Source organism: Maniola hyperantus, chromosome 8 (assembly GCF_902806685.2).
Source record: "Maniola hyperantus chromosome 8, iAphHyp1.2, whole genome shotgun sequence".
Classification (NCBI taxonomy): Eukaryota; Metazoa; Arthropoda; class Insecta; order Lepidoptera; family Nymphalidae; genus Maniola; species Maniola hyperantus.
The window spans coordinates 11,486,566-11,507,127 of NC_048543.1; the positions used below are offsets into that span (position 1 = coordinate 11,486,566).

Here is a 20,562-nt window from a genome sequence, read left to right on the forward strand (position 1 = left end):
CTATACTCGCCGGACACACTAGCTATCTAAGTTGAAAATGTTATCAATTTCAGTATTAACTTTCTCGTACTAAATTTTACTAGAAAGTTATTACTGAACTTGGGTAACTTTTTGGACAGCTGTTAAAATATTTTAACCTAAATTAGTAGAACTAAAAATTATGTCATTTACATCACAACTAGATTATGCCCGCGACGAACGCAGACGAACTGCGTGGATTTAGGTTTTTAAAAATCCCGTGGGAACTCTTTGATTTTCCGGGATAAAAAGTAGTCTATGTCCTTCCCCGGGATGCAAGCTATCTCTGTACCAAATTTCGTCGAAATCGGTAGAACAGATGGGCCGTGAAAGGCTAGTAAACAGACAGACAAATACATTTATAATATTTGTATGGATAATGTTCTCCGCAGAAAAAAATTACAGTATGATTTATTAGCCCTTCCTAAATGTCTGTTGTCATATTTCTTTGATTTTCCTAGGACCAGAGGAACTACTTAATTTAGTGCACATGGAAAGCAACACCGGGGAATTGGTGGTGGCGAGCAAAATAGACCATGAGACACATGCGTGGTTGAACCTCACTTTGAAAGCCGTGGATAGCGGCTTGCCCCCTCGATATGCTGTTGTGGACTTGTTCATACAGGTTCGTGTTAAATAATTTTAAATACATATCAAAAATTGCGTAACCGGCAGGGATCGAACCTGCATCTTCTGGGTTCGCGCCCGATGCCTTGACCACTCGGCCACGGTCTTGCTTACTGCCAGTGACGAAATTGGTGATATGCATGTTAACTCAGTACTGAAGCGACTGTTTAATGCCATCTAGTAGCGACACTTTGCAGTTATCGAAACTACTTTCAAAGGCCCATATTACAATGTAGCTCTTTGAACGAGAAATGACATTATTTGCTTTTTACTATATATTTTTTATAATTTTTTAGTGTTTTGTGTGATTAGTATTTTTTATAAATTATAAAAAAATATAGTAAAAAGCAAATAATGTCATTTCGCGTGCCCGTGGCCGAGTGGTCAAGGCATCGGGTGCGAACCCAGAAGATGCAGGTTCGATTCCTGCCGGTTACGCAATTTTTGATATGTATTTAAAATTATTTAGTAATTTCCGTGAAGTGTAGGTAAAACACTAAAAAATTATAAAAAATACACGTTCGTATTCTTTATACTTTTAATATGAAGGGATCTTTAAAAAGCCTGCTTTGCTTGTTCTGATTTAACCGACACCGAAAATACTTATATCGTCTTAATACAACGCGTACTTGTGATATAACTCCATGTTTCCGTTTTGTTACCCTATTTCGATATTTTTGAATTTATTCCTTTACTTGTGCTATAAGAACTACCTACCTACCTACCAAATTTCATGATTCTAGGTCAACATGAAGTGCCCTATAGGTTTTCTTGACAGATACGAGTGACAGTCGGACAGACAGGTAGACAGACAGACAGACAACAAAGTGATCCTATAAGGGTTTATTTTTCCTTTTGAGGTACATAACCCTAAAAAGTGTTATTTCTTGTATGATACTACAACAGTTGATTACTTATTTTGTAGGTGGTAGACGAAAACGATAACAACCCTATATTCGAAATGTCGCCGTTTGAATACCGGGTGAAGGAAGACGTGGAGCCGGGCACCACCATAGCGAACATCATAGCGAGAGACGCTGATTCCGGGGAGTACGGGAAAGTCACTTATCTGCTCGACAGAGTTACTACTCAGGTAAAGTACTTAACTTTTAGGAAATGGTAAAAAAAGCTGTAAGGTAAGGTGTCATTGGACTCGACAGAAGCGAAGCTTCTTACGCAATATATATAAAATATCTCTTTTGCTGTCTCGCTCACTGCCAAAATCGCTGTTTGAATACCGGGTACAGGAAGACGTGGAGCCGGGTACAACCGAAGCGAACATCATAGCAAGATACGCTGATTCCGGGGAGTACGGGAAAGTCACTTATCTGCTCGACAGAGTTACTACCCAGGTAAGGTACTTAATTTACAAGAAAAATAAAATCAGTAAGGTGTCGTGAGACAGCCGACGGAAGCGAAGCTTCTTACGCCTTTTATATAATACTAGATGATGCTCGCGACATCGTCCGCCTGGATTTAAAAATCCTGTGGGAGCAATTTAATCTTCCAGGATAAAAAGTAGCCTATCACCGGAATGCATAAAAAATCGGTAGTGAAAAGGTAAGAAACAGACACACTGTAGCATTAATACCTAGTACGGGCTTTTTACTGTCTCGTTCTCTCGTTAGACGAGCTGCCCAGCCAACGAGGTGCATTTCATTGCCGTGTTCCTTCTTTTCACTTTTAACGAGATAGGTTGTGAAAATTTTTACCTGACAATTAGGATTCTTCAGTCCAAACGTCTGGCAAGAATCTTCACTTCAACAAAATCGCGAGTACCTGTGAAATACGACCTCCAGGGTCGCAGCTCTTGAAACTATAGTTACAACTTCTCAAAGTTAGTTGCATCTAAAATGTTGGTTTAATTTGCAGGGGAAGTTCCTAATAAATGCAGACACGGGTGCTCTGAAGGTATCTGACTGGTTGGATCGAGAAACGCAACCGTCATACAATCTAGTAGTGGAAGCGTGGGACAACTACCAGTTTGGCTACCTGAGCGGCGAGAGCAGGAATGCCTTCAAACAGATTATGTAAATTTATTTATTTTCTCTACTTAACTTAACTTTTTAACCATCGTTTTAACTTTCCCCCAAGTATAGTTACCTAAAATAAAGTTTTTGGTATTATCAAAAATAAAATTTTTGTTCAACTTCAAAAACATACCACTTAATGCTTCCCGTGTTGTAGTGATTTCATCGCAGTTAATAGTAGCAGTACTTAGTAGGGTTTTTTAAGCATTTCTTTCATAAAGTGCTAGAAAATGGTCATTTACAATCTCAATGTCTGAAAAATAATCATCAAAGAAAGTAGCATATTTTTTATTTTCTAATTTCCTGACAAATATATTCTCTCAATTTAAATTATGTGTATGTAATTAAAATTTTAACAAGTTAAAGAGAATTCGAAATCTTACAGCCGTACTCAGAGACGCTTAATCGTTACTTAAGTTTAGTCAAAACGAGACAGAGCTATATCTCTCACATAAATCTGTCTCTTTTTAACTCAATCTTAAGTAACGATTAGCGACTCTGAGTACGGCTGTTAATCACATTTTCTCAACATATTTAGGAAACTTAAACAAACATATAATTTTTAGCGTTCAAATAGAGGATGTAAACGATAACCCACCCATACTAAAACTACCATCGGAGTGCACGACTATAACCGAGTTCCACAACCACCGGGAAGCGATCGTATCTGTCTCAGCCACGGACGGGGACGACAACAACACCCCTAATGGACGCGTGCAGTTCCATCTAGTGGCGGGGAAGGGATATGGTAAGGATTTTTTTTTATTAATTGCAATTATCACCTTATGTCTCAAAACTGCACAGTGACACGCCATTCATTAGATATAACACACTCATCGCACCATTACCATCGGAGATCCTCCAAGAAGTAGACTATTCCAAGAATGCAACTGGAACAAATAACCCAAAGATGGGGATGCGCCTGACTAAAAAGGCCAAGAAGCCCGAGACTTCGGTTTGTCGACGACCACGTGGCCATAAGCCATGATGGCTTAAAAAAAGTGATCGGTGAAGCGTTCTTCCCTGCGCCACATCTAGCCAAGGATGCCAGGCATTGAGGTACGGATGGCCTTGGCCAAACGGTGGAGACCCCGCTGCCAGTTGCAATAAAGCATGTTACGTGAATGTTCGGAACTGTTTTGACATTAGATTTTTGGAAGTAGTGGCTATCCACCATTAACCTTCGCTAGTTCAATCCTGATCTGGCGAATCAATGCAATGTTCAAAAAAACGTTCATAAAACTAATAAAGTCCTTATAGTTATTTTAATTTAACCTTGACATTCACGTACATTACAAAATATACTTTTGCCTAGATGTCTTATCAAAATGTTAATCTTTAACAGATCTATTCCGATTCGAGCAAGTAGGCGGCGACGCAAACACCGGTCGTCTTTTCGCAAAGCAACCCCTGAAAGACCGTTTTGGCAACTATACCTTGATTGTGGAAGCGCGAGACCTTGGCATGCCGGCTAACGTGGTGAGAGGGGAGTTGCAACTCTGCGTCACGGACTACAACGACCACGCACCGATATTTGTACACCCGCCACAGAATGTCACTATCAAAGTACCTGAGGTAAATTTTGGTAGTCTTTTTTGGGAACTTAAGTATAACAACATATTTTAATGTATAAAACGGGTACATACCACGATTAATTTTTAACCCGTGCAATTGGGTTGAAATATCCGACAAATAAAAACAAAAATTAATCGTGGTATGTACTACCCGTTTTATACATTAAAATATGTCGTTAAACCACGAAATAAGCTTCAAATCATTAAGTATAACAAGTATTCATCAAAAAATTTAAGTGTTTCCCGAATCATCATGTCCAATATTATAATATACTCGTAATTATCTACCAGGATATGAGGCGTCGATCAGTTATTGGGTAGGTATATCTTTATTTTTAATTGCGTTTGGTTGCAATCAGCAGAAGCAGAAGATAAAATATCTATTAAATTTTTTAATCTTCATATCCACTATAAATCCGAACCGCCCGTTTATTTGAGGCAGTCGTAGTCAGTTGACGTATCAATTGCAGGAAACTCAAAACTCAAACTAGATCAGTTTTGTTTACCAACGTTTTTCGTGTTGTGTCGCCAAATTCTGAAGAATCTGAAACTTTAATCGATTATTATCGTTGTCATTACGATATCTTTGCCATCATAGTTTGTCATGATTTCATAACTGAAATGTTTCTTCTTAAAAAAAATTTATGCCAAATCACTTCCTTAAAACTCATTTTTAGAACGCAACAATAGGCACCACGGTTTTGGAGGTCCGTGCAATAGATGCGGACATTGGACCTAACGGGGCGGTCCGGTATAGACTGAGACAGGACGCACAGGGCTCCTGGAGGGCGTTCTCTCTACATGCCACGAGCGGCGCCTTGAGAACCGCTAGATCACTGGATCGGGATAAACAGACCACTTATCAGGTAAATAATCTTCATCATCATCAACCCATCGCCGGCTCACTACTAAGCACGGGTTTCCTCTCAAAATGAGAAGGGCTTTGGGCTTTGGCCATAGTCCGACACGCTGCCAAAATGCAGATTGGCAGACTTTACACACCTTTAAGAACATTATCGATAACTCTCAGGTATGCAAATTTCCTCAGTCCTCACGATGTTTTCCTTTAACTTTCAAGCAAGTTAAAATATGTTTCTTCAAAGTTATGAAGTAAATGGCCTAATTAGGTGTAAATGGATACAGCTTTGTCATAATAACTAAATAATCCATATTCAAGAATTCCAGTTAGTAAAATTTATATACTGTTGGGCTATTATGAACGTGCGAACTGAGTCATAAATCATTATGATCGTATGATTGTGAGAATGCCGCTGAATTCGTTATCGATAACGAGATGCCGTTAGCAGGTAGCTGGTAGCTATTTTTTATTGGTTTATAACCTGTTAACGACTATAGACAAATCCTTTTACTGTTACACACAACACCAGAGAATCATTTTCCAGTTCCATAAGGCCTAAAATTGCGAGCGAGACGTCTGATAAAAATGATTTAAAGTCAAAGTCAAATGATTTATTCAAAATAGTTAACATGTTACTCTTATTGATTGTAAAAATTGTTAGATGTGTAAGATGATATTATAGTGCTGATGATTAATTACGTAAACTTAAAACTAAAGCTACGAGCTGACCCAGTTCGCACGTCCATAATGGTTCAATTGTAGTAGGTATTTTTTGCCTGTCTACAGCAGTTATGGATTTTACTGAGAGAATGACAGGCAATGTGATGTTTATTGCAAGTTAGTTATTGGCCTATAACTTTAATTTCTGTCCTTCAAACAGCTCAGAATAGAAGCATACGACCTTGGTCTCCCAACGCCGCTCAGTTCAGACCTCGATCTGACAGTGTACGTACAAAACGTCGACAACTACCGTCCACGGTTCCCATACAAACACATACACCTGAACATCACTGAGAACGTTAAGGACTACAGCACGTACCTGCCTAGTGTGATAGAGAGAGATGAGATAGACAGAGGCGATGAGCCGGTGTTGCCTGTTTGCTATTATATCGTGGAAGGAAATGACGATGGCATGTTTGATGTTGACAGAAATACACATCGGTGAGTTTTCTTGCATTTTTTGTTGACTTAAAGCCTTAGCGTATCTATGTTAACTAATGAGGTGTTATCTGCATTGATAAAACTACCGCTCCGTGATTTTACATCTCCATACTATGGCAGATTCAAAGCAACCCCTATTTCACCTTCCTTTATACTTAAAAATCTTACACTCAAGGCTCACGTGTGAGATTTCATGTGAAATTTTTAGGTGTCTTAGAATATAGTTCCTGCGTTTCTCTGTCAAATCCAAATAAAGCTTTGTGTTTATTTATATTAAAAACCAATTAAAGACATATGAAGTAGTTAATTCCTGTACGTTAAACGTAAAAGTCTGAACTTTGAGACTCTGACTGTTGGACTGATGTCTAATAAACTCGTTAAACACACTGCATGTAAGTTAATTTCAGTTTTTATGACCAACTAGCTTATGCCCGCGACTTCATCCGCGTAACCCCTATTTCACCGCCTTAGGGATTGAATTTTCAAAAATCCTTTCTTAGCGGATGCCTACGTCATAATAGCTATCTGCTGCCAAATTTCAGCCCGATCGGTTCAGTAGTTTGAGTTGTGCGTTGATAGATCAGTCAGTCAGTCACCTTTTCCTTTTTTGCATAATTTCACGATTCTAACTTCAAAACTGACCGAGTTTCATACAAACTTCAAACCCCTATTTTAACCCTTTAGGGGTTGAATTGAGAAAAATCCTTTCTTAGCGGATGCCTACATCGTAATAGCTATCTGCATGCCGAATTTCAGCGCGATCCGTACAGTAGTTTGAGCTGTGCGTTGATAGATCAGTCAGTCAGTCAGTCAGTCAGTCAGTCAGTCAGTCAGTCAGTCAGTCAGTCAGTCACCTTTTCCTTTTATATATATGAACAATAAAACTAAACGTTTTTATCTTATGAAATAACTGGATAGATCTAATAGGTGAACTTCATCGCCACAGGTTAACATCCAAATCTCTGGATAGGGAAGAGAAAGCTCAATATTTGCTCACAATACTGGCCACGGAAGATTGTTTGACCAAACCAGTGTACGACGAAAACTTGCACGGAACCAGTACGCTGAAAGTCCATGTACTAGTCAACGATGTTAATGACAATAGTCCGCAATTCTTGAGCAAGATATTCACTGGAGGAGTCACTACAGAAGCTGATTTTGGTATAGAGTTCATGCATGTAAAGGTTAGTAATCTACAATCTATAATCATAATCAACCCATAGCCGGCTCACTACAGAGCACGGGTCTCCTCTCAGTATGAAAAGAGTTTGGCCATGGAGAACTCTTTGGCATGTAGATTTCGTCACGATGTTTTCCTCCACCGTTAAAGCGAGTGATATTTAATTACTTAAAACGCACATAACTCCGAAAAGTTAGAGGTGCGTGCCCGAGATCGAACAGGAGCCTCTTGAACAGGAGGTGGACTTCGTAACCACTAGGCTAGCACGGCAGGCTATAGGCTATAGTCTATAAGTACTAGTATTATAATAACGACTTCTATAAGTTTTAATGACCCTAAATGTATTCCGGCTTCTGGCTTCTTAAAAGTATGTTTTCCTGAAAACCTGCCCTTTTTCTAAGTCAGTTAATCAGACAGCAATATTAGTTATAAGATGTGATGTCAGGCACATTAAAGAAATAAACGTTTTTCTTTCTTTCTTTCTTCTTTCAATGGATACTGATGATATATGCTACCTAGTAGCAATTTTAATAAATATTACATTTTTAGGCAATAGATCTAGACGAAGGTATAAACGCAAAAATAACATACTACCTTATTGGAGACGTGAAGGAAACTCTGACAGAAGGTCTGGAAAATTTGGCTGTGTCCCCTTTTTTAGTGGGCTTCGAAACTGGTGCTGTCTCACTCAACTTCGACCCGCAGAAAGGGATGAAAGGATATTTTGATTTCAAGGTAAATCTCGACAAAATCATTTTTCCTTTGATGTTTACATTTTGATATATTTTTCCAACTTATGTTTATGTAGTACAGGATGAGAGATTCCGAGCAAAAATTTTTGCGAGTTGCAATTCATTTTTGCTTACAACTTGGCCAGTATCATATATTACTCGTAAAATTTAACTCCTCACACGCCATTATAACTTTATATGTCAAATTTCATGTTAAAAGTAGGATTTTAGTCCTTATTTTAAAGGGAACCGTACTTTTGACATGACAAAACTCCTCCTGACTCCTCACGCGCCAATGGGTCGCGCCAATTTAACTCTATGGGTCAACCATAGAGTTAAAATGGCGCGTGAGAAGTTTACAGCTTTATGCAACACGATTTTTGTTTGAAATAGCAAGTCTCTGTCGTTAAGACTAACACCACATAGGTACAAGTGACAGAGACAACGCCCTACAAAGCCGAAAGAGTTTTCGGCTTATTTTCTGCCGCGTACTGTATGTTGTTCCACTGTATAGTGCATGTGATAAAGATTATATTCATCAAAGATTTTGTGTCTGTAACCAATTTTTTAGTAATCCTGTAGTGCTTTTAGGTTTTAGCTAACGACACGGACGGTCTAGAGGACGAAGCCCACGTATTTATATATCTCCTTAGAGAGGACCAAAGAGTGCGTTTCGTTTTACGCGCGCATCCTTCCGAGATACGCGACAAAATCAACACTTTCCGCGAAAAACTCGCGCGTGTAACGAACTCTGTTGTAAACATCGACGATTTGAGAGTCCATGAAAACAAAGATGGTTCCGTGGACAATACTAAGACTGATCTGTATTTGCACCTCGTTAATGGAGAAGACCATTCGGTGTTGGAAGTGGACCAAGTACTGAAACTGGTTGATAAGAATATCGAGCAGCTTGATGAATTGTTTAAGGCAAGTACTTTTGTATAATCTGTAGGTACCCTTAGTATCAAGTTGGCACATCTCGACAACGTTCGTAGATTACAAGCATCACATTCAAAACTCAATTACTTAAAATAGATCTAAAGGTCCATGTTTTAAAGTCATCAATTCAGTATTAGATATTTTTATTTCGAATTTACTGCTCGAGGCGCTGGTTGTAGCTATGTCCTAACTTGAGTCTTAAATTAAAGGTGTTAAAGTCCATTTTACTGTGATATTTGATACTTGTTGGATGAACGTCTTGTTCGGTACGTACCCGTCGTTGAGATTCATACCCTACCGTACTTTACTTAGCACAGACCACAACCTATATACGCCTAATAGCCGAACACCCCCGCTCGCCAAGCTTAGGCACTTGCTTAGCATAAAAGTCGGCCCACGCCTGTTCGGTACCCTCATTCCGCACATTGTTTTGATTACGTGATTTTTAAGTCCACCAATCACAACAAAGCATTCTCCCCTGTCCCACGCCAACATTTTACGATTTTGTTTCGTGCAAAACCTTGTATATGCGTACTCTAGGAGTTGAATTCTCTGTGTTTACTTAGTAACCCTTAGAAATCCATTTCCTATTGGCCACTTTTCACTCCTGTGCAAATCTCGGTGCGGAAGCCCCCCACACATACCCCGTGGACTTTGCGAAAACACCATCGACAATGTTGTTTTGCGCCGCGATTCGAGCGCGAATCAAGAGCGGCCAATAGAAAATGGACGCGAGTTGATTGTAGGTAAGTGTCCCTGCCTCTTATGAGTCTTAATATCATGAGAACCTACTCTGTTCTTACCAAAATATTAAGTAGGTTTATAAGACTAATGTTTACCACTCAATGGACAAGTGGGTTAATTTATCACTATGTTTTGATTATTATCTGTACCTATTTATTTATCTGTTATACAAAAAAACGTTATCATTTGACGTCATGTTCGCTAAAGCACAGTTGCATGACAGCCGGTTAATATTGTGTTACGGTCACTTTGAGAACAGTTATTAACGGTCAAAAATAATTAATTTAATTAATCATTTGGTTTGAATAAGTCAGGGTTTGTTAACTTTTTGGATCAAAATTTTACATTTAATCTTTATGATGGCGGTAATGACAATTTAACCACATCCATGTTACAGGGTGTATGAAATCCGTTCTCGTTTATAGAGCATAGAAATATTTAGAAATTAAGTTAAACATTAGAATACTTACGCGTGATTTGTAATCCCTTGGTAAACCTATAATTATTATTATTTATTGGCGGCCAAAGTTTAACTGTTATCGCAACTTTAACCGCCTGTCATGCACCTGGACGGTGGACCTTAATGAGATATTATTATCTTATATTACTATGTATATAAGTTAATATGTTTTACAATTTATATCTATCGCCTATTCAATACGCCACTATCTCTTGCTTTTCATTAAATAAATAGGCACTTATATTAAAAATAGAAAGCCGCTGTTGTAAATTTATTTTCCGATTAAAAAAATATTTTTTTAAAGACAAACCAATTCTCTGGCATGCACATTTTGGGACTGGGATTAAGACACTGATCCTGATCAGTAATCCTACCTACACACACACAGGGCCGTTTACCCGGGGGTTCAAGGGGTGCGGTGCACCCGGGCGCAGAGTCCTAGGGGGCGCAAGCCGACCGCCTATAAATTTACGTACCTACCTAGATTTGATTTCGGGCGGTGCCAAAAAGGAAACAAATATATGCCTTTCATGGGCAATATTGTGCCGGCCGGCCTACACAGTCTGTAAACTAAAACTAAAGAGCTCTTAAAGTATTGCTATCCTTTTCCGCAGGGAACATTGTAAAATAATCTCTTCGCGCTGTAAAAAACGAGAGAGATCAAAATTATAAATGTGGAAAAACCGGATTTACTCACATATCACTTTAGTCGACGTTAGCCCGACTAGTTTCGAACCCATCCGGACCCCGGACCCCGGACCCCGGATGGGAATGGAAATCACTAAAGAGATCAAATTTTTTACAGATACCTATAATCTGACTTCTATTTAGAATAGCCCTATTCCAATAAGGTCAACTTAAAAAAAATCAAAGTAGAACTAACTGTAATATTTTTGTCCAATTAACCAGGTTCAACTACCCAAAATCCAGGTGAATTTAACCTGGACTGGGGCCGATTCTCTTGTACACAATCTCTAAACTAAACTAAATTAACAGGTCTATATCTAGTGCTATCCCTTTCCACTTGCAACATTATGAAAGGGATAGCAATAGATTTATACGTGTCAATTTAGTTTAGTTTAGAGATTGTGTACAACGGAATTAGCCACAATGCCTAATTGCTATTTGTATTCAAGTCTCATTTTAATAACAATATGAGCGTGTGCGTGTGCTAATAGAATCAAGTAGATCTCTCCTTTATTCCATACATTAATTATGCATGCGTAGGTATCTGTGCAATGTATTGGTTCTATAAGTACCTATAGGTAGGTACGAGTAGGTACGTATCTAAAAGTATGTTATTCCCCTTTTCATCATTATAAATTGTAAACTGAGCCAGTCTGATCAAAATGGCGTTCTTGACCCAAAATGGCTTTTCAGGACTAGATTCCATTCGTTATTTTAATAAATAAACAGTATTTTTTTTCGAAATTCTGATTAATTTTCATCTTACACGCTAACTAAGCGTAAAATTGGTGCTAGATGATTATTATGAACATAGACGTAGAATTAGTCTTACTTAATACCTACCTACTTTAAGTTTGACGGTGCGCTTGCAATTACATGGGCAACTTTCTAAGCAATTCTTACTCCGCAACACGTATGGATCAGTCTCGATTCTGGAGCAATTATTGTGCATAGCATTGCTGTCAGGTATTGCCCGGTATTGCAGTAAAAGCCTCGATAGCTCAACGGTTAAAGGAGTGGACTGAAAACCGAAAGGTCGCCGGTTCAAACCTCACCCGTTGCACTATTGTCGTACCTATTCCTAGCACAAGCTTTAAACGCTTAATTAGAGAGGAAAGGGGAATATTAGTGAACATGATAAACTTGGCTAGTATTTAAAAAAATTGCTTCATGTGGTCATGATGTGACGAATTTCAGTTGCCCGTGTAAGCGTACCTTTAGAGACTTACGGAGATGGAACTCAATAGGTACTAGGTAATATTGCAGGAATTCAATGTCCTGGACACCCAGCCCGCGGAGTACCAGCCTTTGACCGCGGACTCCCTGTCGTCAAATCAAACAGTGTACTGGCTGGTGTGGACCTCGCTGTTCCTGGTCGTGCTGCTAGTGCTCGCCGTCATGACGTGTCTGTCGCAGCGCGCGGACTTTGTCAGGAAACTGAAGGCCGCCACTGCCGCGGCTTACTGTAAGTATTTCACCCACCAACGAGTTTTGGTGTCGACTGTCGTAACTACTTAGTACTTCTTAAGAACGTTTTTGGTAACGCTAGAGTAAGTTTTTCACACCCACTGCGCGGAATAGCTACAACTCATGATGCATGGGCATGTCAAACTTTAAACCTGTAGTGTGAGGACATAAAAAGCAGATTTCAGTGACAATTTATGGCTGCATTGTGTATTCCCAACAAACCAATATCGCCTTTTTGCTTGAAGATTTACTGGTGCCTTCTCGTGAGAAAACGCTTGCTCTACTTACTTTAAATGTACTTATAGGCACTCTTGTGTAGGTTGTTCTCATCACTTATGCTTCAACAAAGATAGATAAGAGAAAAATGATCATATTACTTAGGTAGGTATGTATTTTATTAAACTGGTGCGGTTTTATTAAGATTTTTTTTAGAAAAAAAAAATGTTTTGATCGAAAATTTTGACCAACTCCCTGGCGCAGTGTGGACTTATAAGTGGAAGATCCCAGGTTCGATTCCCGGCAGGAGCTATTTGGGAATTTATAATTTCTAAATTTTCTCTGGTCTGGTGGGTGACTTCGGCCGTGGTTACAACGCTACCGGCAAAGCTGTGCCTATGGGTAATAAAACTGCCATACCCCTTCTAAGTTAGTCCGCTTCCATCTTAGGCTGCATCATCACTTACCACCAGGTGAGATCGCAAATACTTGTATTGGAGTAAAATAAAAATCGTAGATTGTTAGTCATGAAAAATGCCTGCTCATTAAAACATCCTTTAAAACCTCCATTTAACCATTTACAAAAGTATTATTCTTTCCAGCTTCCCCAACACCAGGCGAGTCGGACATGACGATACGCAGCTCCGGCGGCCGAGTGCCCAACACCAACAAGCACACCACCAAGGGCTCCAACCCGATATGGCTCCACGCTTACGAAAACGACTGGTACAAGTCTGAGGAGCAACTCAGCCACTCAGAGAGAGACTCCCTCGACGAAAACGCAGTCGACCAGGACATGTCCAACGAAAAACCCTACTTCATAACCGCAGCTGCCTTCCCCTCCATACAGTCGGAGGGGGATGCCGAACCGAACCCAACAAACTACGATTTCTACCAGCAACTCGAACAGATGAAAAACGCCAAAAACATGGAAACGACTGAGCTGTAACTTGTGGGATAAAATATGTGCCTTTTTAAATTATGTACCTACATTTATATTTATTTAGTTTTTAGAATAAATAATTGACTACAGAACTATACGGTGGCAGTCCGTCTCGAAACTCAGAATTTCACTAAAGGATTTCTTCTTCCTAACTTTGAGAAGTCTTAATCCCAAAAATGTTCAGTAAATAAAAGGAATTTGAGTTGGCAGGTCCTCTACAAAATTTAAAGGTCTAAAACCGACTTCGTTACACAAACACTAAAAATTGAAAAATAATTTAATTTATTACCGAATATATTATGTATACAAGAGTTAATATAGTTCCATAATAATACTTTTTGGTGCCGGTGCCAATTAGCTTTAGCTGCGCGAATCGTCTAGACTTCATATTTTTATGGGACTCCACAATGGCACCTCATTGGCACCGACCCCAAAAATATTATTATGGAACTATATTAACTCTTGTATACATAATATATTCGGTAATAAATTAAATTATTTTTCAATTTTTAGTGTTTGTGTAACGAAGTCGGTTTTTATTTTTTTTGTAAAAAAAATTTATTTCACAATTTTTAGTGGCCCCATGGAATTATGCTATGACTGGTTAAAAATCTATTGTTTACTAAGCTATTACACTGATCGCGAGCAATTTACTCTTATCCGTTGAGGAGTTCCAGTATCTATCTTCGAAGATGTTCATCAGATCTTCACCAAATTGAAATGGGACCAACTTTGAAGTATACCCTTTCAAACAAAAAAAGAATTTTCAAAATCGGTCCAGGCGTTTTCGAGTAATCGGGGAACATACATAAAAAAAAAAAAAAAAAAAGATTCCGACGAATTGAGAACCTCCTCCTTTTTTTGAAGTCGGTTAAAAATAGGATATCTATACAGTTAAAAGAAAAATCACCTTCACTCGCGATTATGTAACATGATGGCTGTTTGTTATTCGTTTTCCTTCTGGTGGGGGAAGATGGGGACCTATTCTAGTGACCTAATTCCCATTAAGAACTCTAGACTCTGGAATCCCTAATGGGGATTGGGTATCTACTCTCTAGAGTCTAGAGTGTCAATGGGGATTTGTGGAAGAAAAGTTCACAAATCGCCATTGAAGGCGATTGTCAAGGGGAATAGTGGAAGGAACTATGCAACAAAGTAGAATTGTGTGAAAGTTGCCTTATATACCTACCGTCTAATCTATTTTAGAGATAGTCAATATAAGAAACAAACCGTTCTATTACAAAGTAAATACACAATTATGTACCTACCTACCTAATTATTGTCAACTGCCATCGTGAAATGAAATTATTATTTGTAAGAATATGGGATGATAAAAGATCTTTTTTATATAGGTGCCGCAAATTCTGTATGTATATTGTTCTCTTTTCTATAGTGAACGTAATAAATATTGTAAAGTATAATTCTATCAGATTAAAAAGAAAATATTAAATAACTAAGACAACTAAGTGTACCTATTTATTACTCTCTTCCTATTATCCTCGATTGGTTTATTTGCCGTGATGGCCTAGTGGTTGCGATGTCCGCCTCCTATTCGGGAAGTCGGGGGTTCGATCCCGGGCACCCACTTCTAAACTTCTCGGAGTTATGTGCGTTTGAAATTAAAATATCACCCGCTTTTACGGTGAAGGAAAACATCGTGAGGAAACCTGCATAATGTTCTCAAAGGGTGTGTGAAGTCTGCCAAGCTGCCTGTCTGTCAGCGTGGTAGACTATGGCCGAACCCTTCTCATATTGAGAGGAGACCCATGCTCTGTAGTGAGCCGGCTATGTGGGTTGAATGATGACGAGTTTATTTTTACTGATTCGCGCTTGACTGCGAAATAACTAAACTAGCAATACCCCTGGTCAATTCATGCGGTACCTACAGAGATAAATTAGGTATAGTACGCGACAGGCCGAGATTGCAATCGGGAAAATCCCCACACAGCCTCCGCGCTAACCCGGTACGGGCGAGCGCGGGTGACGTGCGGGGCGTCCCTCCACCTACCGATTGCCATCTCAACCTGTCGCGGACTATACCTATATCTGAAATAATATATGTATGGACGTAGCATTGCACTTTCCTTGAAACCCGGGTCTTCTTAACATTCGACTAACCACCACTGAACCAGCGAGGTCATCTGAATCTATTTGTATAAAATTCATAGTCACAGCAGCTGCTATTTAAAATTTTGTAGCGCATACGCTATTCAGAAACAAACATTATTTTTTGTTAAATCCTTAAAAGTTATTTATTATCCTACCTAATATCATAATTAATGTCAGTCTGTCTGTCTGCTAGCTTTTCACCTCCATCTGTTAACGATTTTGACGAATTTGGTAGAGCTTACTTCCCGGGTATAGACAATGTTTTATCCCGGAAATTCAAGAATTCCAACAGTTCAGGTTAAAACCTAAATCCACACAGATATCGTCTAGTCGATAATAATAACTTATTAATGCAAGATGTTGGGTGCTTGAGCTAATAAAAATTAAAGTTCAGGTATGTTGATAGATCTTATTTCTAAAAACATTGTCGTCATCATAACTACCTAAGCATAGAAAATTCAAGTCCATATGACCTGAATAAAGGGGAATGACCTACTTACACATCCTTTTTTCAATCAACAAGAGATAAAATTAGTTTTCGTGAAATGATGCCATTTCAAAATAATAAATATATATTCTATTCATTGATGTATTGGAAGTTCCTCAACTAATGCCAAAGTGATCATCTGGTGTAATTCAAAATAATTGTTTTCAACTTTTACTATTTTTTTTCAAAGTTGAATGAATCTAGGAAGTAGCCTAAATAAAGCTCACAATGTTATTTACATTCACAATAATTTATTGTTTCTTACAATTTAGTGAAGCTAAAATACATCTTGTCGATTGATTACAGATTGATAAAAGCTTTAGGTTACTATCTGTCCCTGTGTTAACCAAGTGAACAAAAGCTTCCTCAATAGCTGTAAAGTAACACATCATACTTGGCCACAAGCCGTGTCGGCTTGCCATACTGATAATAATAAAACCAAGGAATAAGGATAGGTTGTGGATAGGATTTGTTTTGCGGAAATCACAACGCAGGTATCCTTACAACCACAATATATATTAGATAAAATTATAATAAAGATTGCTGTATTGAAAAACTCTAGATTTAACTTATCGTCTTATGAGATACACTGTAATTTATATTGATTCTTTAACTATAGGAGCGTTTTCGAAAATATTGTGGATGAAAGAAAACTGACCACTGTAATCACTGTCAGTCTGTTCAGCAGCTTGCTACATATTTACTAACTTAATAAAAAAAGTTTGTTTACAAAAAAATAACACTCACTCGACTCCGTCAACAAGCTCCTTTTGTTATTCCATTTACTTACATTAACCAGAATGTTCGTAACACGTGAGCTATACATACACATTTCATTGACAAAATTCTTATTGAACAGGACAAGTGTCAAGCATTTAACGCTCCATTATCTAAACGTATGGCTATTGTACAGTTCCACAATGCAATTTAGATCTAGTTAAAGTACAAATTCTTTAGGAATTATATGAATTCAAATAATGTATAATTTAACTATGTTTAACTAAATCAGTGTATGCGATAAGACATCTACCGACACATCAATGTTAAACAGAAATCAATTTCTCCTTATAGAAAACGTTACTTACACATTAGATGAACAGAAACTATTTGCACATTGTGAATTAATTTTTTTACTTAGCTGTAATAATTGGCATTGAAAAGTACAAGACAATCATATTATCAGATTCTAAAAGACTTATACTTGGTTTAAACACAAATGCCAGTAATTTAGTTTAATGGTAAGGAATTGAGACCAAACGGTAGTGGGGAACGGAAACGAGAGGAAGGGTATAGCCCGGGCTGTGGCGATGTGTGTGTATATGTTTTGCTGATGTCACTTTTGACTCATCACATGGCATACTTCCTCGTCCACTCTCGGGCTAATTCATTGTACTTTTCTCTGTCCGTTTTGTAGATCCTAGCAATTTCTGGCACCAAGGGGTCATCTGGGTTTGGATCGCATAGAAGTGAGCAGATTGAGAGCAACACTGAAACAAAAACATGTATTAAGTGACTGTCGACACAGATTATCAAATATATCACATGCATGAATGAGAAAATACCTTTGGATATGGTAAGTGCTGGAGACCACTGTGCACGCAAAATATCAAGACAAATAGAACCATTACTGTTTATATTGGGATGATAGATACGCGTTGTGAATGCAACCTTTGGTGGTTTGAATGGATAGTCTGTAGGGAAATGTATGGTGAGGAAAAAGACACCACCCTGGTAGGGACTGTCGACCTGCAAACAAAGACACATTATATAAGTTACATTCCAAGTCTATTTCTGTATAAGACAATGTAATCAACTTGCTTCATTGATTCTATGGCTTCATTGAAATACAAGATCTATCAGTACAGGTCTGAAATTTCATTCTGTGCAAATATAGTTCTTTTATTTTATACTTTTACTCATATGAAATCTCTAGTGTTTTTAACAATATTTGTACTTACTGGACCCATAATTGTGGCTTGCCAGTGAAAAACTGTAAAGTAAAAAAAACACGTTTATATTATTGTTAGTTAGGTATATGTTTTAAAAGAACTATGGCTACATTTTATAACTCCCAATCAATGGCATCCATCCTAGTCATTCTATCAAAAACAGCTGATATTGACTTTTAGCACAAATAACAGTACACCAATATCAATCAACACATCAAGAATAATTTGAATACAAAGCAAAAACAGCCAATGAATCATCAAGTAATAGTTAATAACTACTGCTTATTTAGATAAGTCGATTATTATAATTACTCTAACATGGTTAGGTTATAATGAAAGTATTGTCAGGCAAATATTCATAAATCATTCAGAACACAATACATCAAAATTTTAAAGACATTTTAAACGTTCTCTACGATGAGTCACGAATATAACGCAGTTACTTATTTAGGGATCAATATGCTAGTACTTACGATCTTCTCCGTGTGGTCCTGCTGAACATTGTGCTGGAGGATCTCTACCCAGGTCTTGTAATTCCTGCAATAGTAGGCAATAGTTTTAGTCTGCGATTCAGGAAACAATACGAAGGCAAGCAAGATGTGTCAAACACATCATCACCTACAAAACAAGAGGGATGAACAAAGCAGTGCCAACAGATCGTTATAAAGTCACTACTATCGTTTTTCACTGCACGACACCATTTTCCTCAAGTTTATTTGTTTCCCCGTCACAATTATATGACAAGAAATCCTTAAAATTGGCACATATTTCCGACATTTTATGTACGCCGTGTGCATAAAATTGTCGACTTTGAAAACCAGTAATACACCGTTACATGGCCAAAAATGTGATTCCACTATAAATGCAGAAAAAAACGGGAAATATATCATCGCACACAGAAATATCCAGAAGAAATTTTGATAATAGGTATTCACAATGACGAAACATTCACTACGAAGAAGTCTGTTACCGTTTTGCACCACACCACTTTTAACTTATCAATCTTTAAAATAAACGATTTAATCTTCGAATACGTACCCTATTAATTCGTTTTAACGCCATTTGATTATTTTATGATTGAATAAACTGACTTTCAACTAGACAACGAAACTGTGAGCCAAGGACCTTTGATTAGAGATTGCAAGATGGCTCCCGTCTAAACGCAAAAGTACCACATTAAGTCGTTTTATGCATTAATAGTGAAAAAATAACAATTAAGGCAAAACTTTAAAGTCTTATCTAAAAAATAATAACTAATATTAAGAAATAATAAGAATTAGAACGGAGCGCAGGTTCTAACAAAATTAATACACTCGCGACGAATGGAGAACAGCAAACAGGAAAATCGACCATTTACAAAGAACGTTCATGATTATTTAACTTTTTAATATAAATGTTCTCTGATATTGAATTTCATTTTTTCATTGGGATTCTTGATAAAATAGTTAATTGGACGAAAGAAAAATATAAAAAAATAGTCTTTAACAGTTTATGACCCTAATGCATTATATTTTACACATAATATAAATTATTTCACTGAAAATTTTTATTCAATACAAATGCTGTATATGGCAACATTCAATATTGACTACGGATATGACGTAATGAGCATTGGAATTCTCGGCGCTATTTTTGGATAACAAAATAGGTAAAAGGTTATTTTCAAGCACATTTTTGCAATTTGAAACTTTCTCAGGTGGTAATGACGGAATTATATTACAAATCTCTTTCCTAAAAAAAGATATAGTATTTTATAACACCTGTTATCTATTGCTAATTAATGGTATAGGTATAATATTCATAAATATTTCACGAGCAATGCAAGCAACCGTAAAACCCATAAAAAACCAGCAGGTCGATTTCGAAAAACCTGCATCAATCATTATTACAATCGCAATTGTTGTGATTGGCTGAATTCTTCTTGCTGCAAATTATTGTAGCCAATAGTGGGCGAGCGTCTATCAATCATGAATCAGCACTCAGCAGCTCGATTGCGAAAAACTTGCATCAATGCCATCAATCATCATTACAATCGCAATGAGGAGGTTTTCAGGCAACGTTCGAGAAAATTTTCATAGATGGCGCTAAATACTACCACCACTAAAGATAAAAAATACTACCTATATCTATAAGACCAATACGATTTTGTTGTATTCGAGTGTCCAGTACGCGGCCGAAAGTAATGTAGGTACATCGTCATTTAGTTAGTTTAGATTGTCAGCAGATTTGTAGAGCGTTGTCCCTGTCATTGAGACCGACAAAACGTCACATAGGTATGAGTGACAGAGACAACGCTCTACAAAGCAGAAATGTCATTCTAAAGGCCGATGTACATTACTTTCGGCTGCGTCTCAGACTAAGTACCAAGAGACTTGTCAAAC

General features: G+C 37.7%; 2 protein-coding genes across 3 annotated transcripts in view; one reads left to right on the forward strand and one right to left on the reverse strand.

Annotated features, from left to right (window-relative positions):
* Cad88C (cadherin 88C) overlaps positions 1-15,098 on the forward strand; it is a 46,702-nt gene extending 31,604 nt beyond the window's left edge. For both annotated transcript variants that reach the window (XM_069500163.1, XM_069500164.1), the window contains 12 exons: positions 480-643; positions 1,571-1,738; positions 2,518-2,675; positions 3,242-3,423; positions 4,021-4,250; positions 4,927-5,115; positions 5,989-6,269; positions 7,216-7,453; positions 7,999-8,184; positions 8,772-9,107; positions 12,277-12,475; positions 13,296-15,098. In XM_069500163.1, the coding sequence (XP_069356264.1) occupies positions 480-643; positions 1,571-1,738; positions 2,518-2,675; positions 3,242-3,423; positions 4,021-4,250; positions 4,927-5,115; positions 5,989-6,269; positions 7,216-7,453; positions 7,999-8,184; positions 8,772-9,107; positions 12,277-12,475; positions 13,296-13,642 (2,678 nt within the window). In that variant the 3' untranslated portion in view covers positions 13,643-15,098. The remainder of the gene's footprint in view (positions 1-479; positions 644-1,570; positions 1,739-2,517; positions 2,676-3,241; positions 3,424-4,020; positions 4,251-4,926; positions 5,116-5,988; positions 6,270-7,215; positions 7,454-7,998; positions 8,185-8,771; positions 9,108-12,276; positions 12,476-13,295) is intronic.
* A 1,365-nt stretch (positions 15,099-16,463) lies between these two features.
* eff (ubiquitin-conjugating enzyme E2 eff) lies at positions 16,464-19,552 on the reverse strand. The gene is made up of 5 exons (XM_034970793.2): positions 19,220-19,552; positions 18,655-18,718; positions 18,191-18,222; positions 17,795-17,978; positions 16,464-17,719 (listed from the first exon to the last, which is right to left on the reverse strand). The coding sequence occupies exons 1-5, from the start codon at positions 19,241-19,243 to the stop codon at positions 17,580-17,582; spliced, it is 444 nt and encodes a 147-aa protein (XP_034826684.1). The 5' UTR covers positions 19,244-19,552; the 3' UTR covers positions 16,464-17,579.
* Positions 19,553-20,562: the final 1,010 nt, after the last annotated feature.

Bases quoted from the DNA above. Each gene is read 5' to 3' on its own strand.
- eff (XM_034970793.2), bottom strand. From the start codon at position 19,243: ATGGCGTTAAAACGAATTAATAGG. The intron at 18,223-18,654 runs GTAAGTACTAGC...TTTACTTTACAG, and splicing joins AGGACCACACGGAGAAGATC to TTTTTCACTGGCAAGCCACA. The intron at 17,720-17,794 runs GTATTTTCTCAT...TTTTTGTTTCAG, and splicing joins AGCACTTACCATATCCAAAG to TGTTGCTCTCAATCTGCTCA.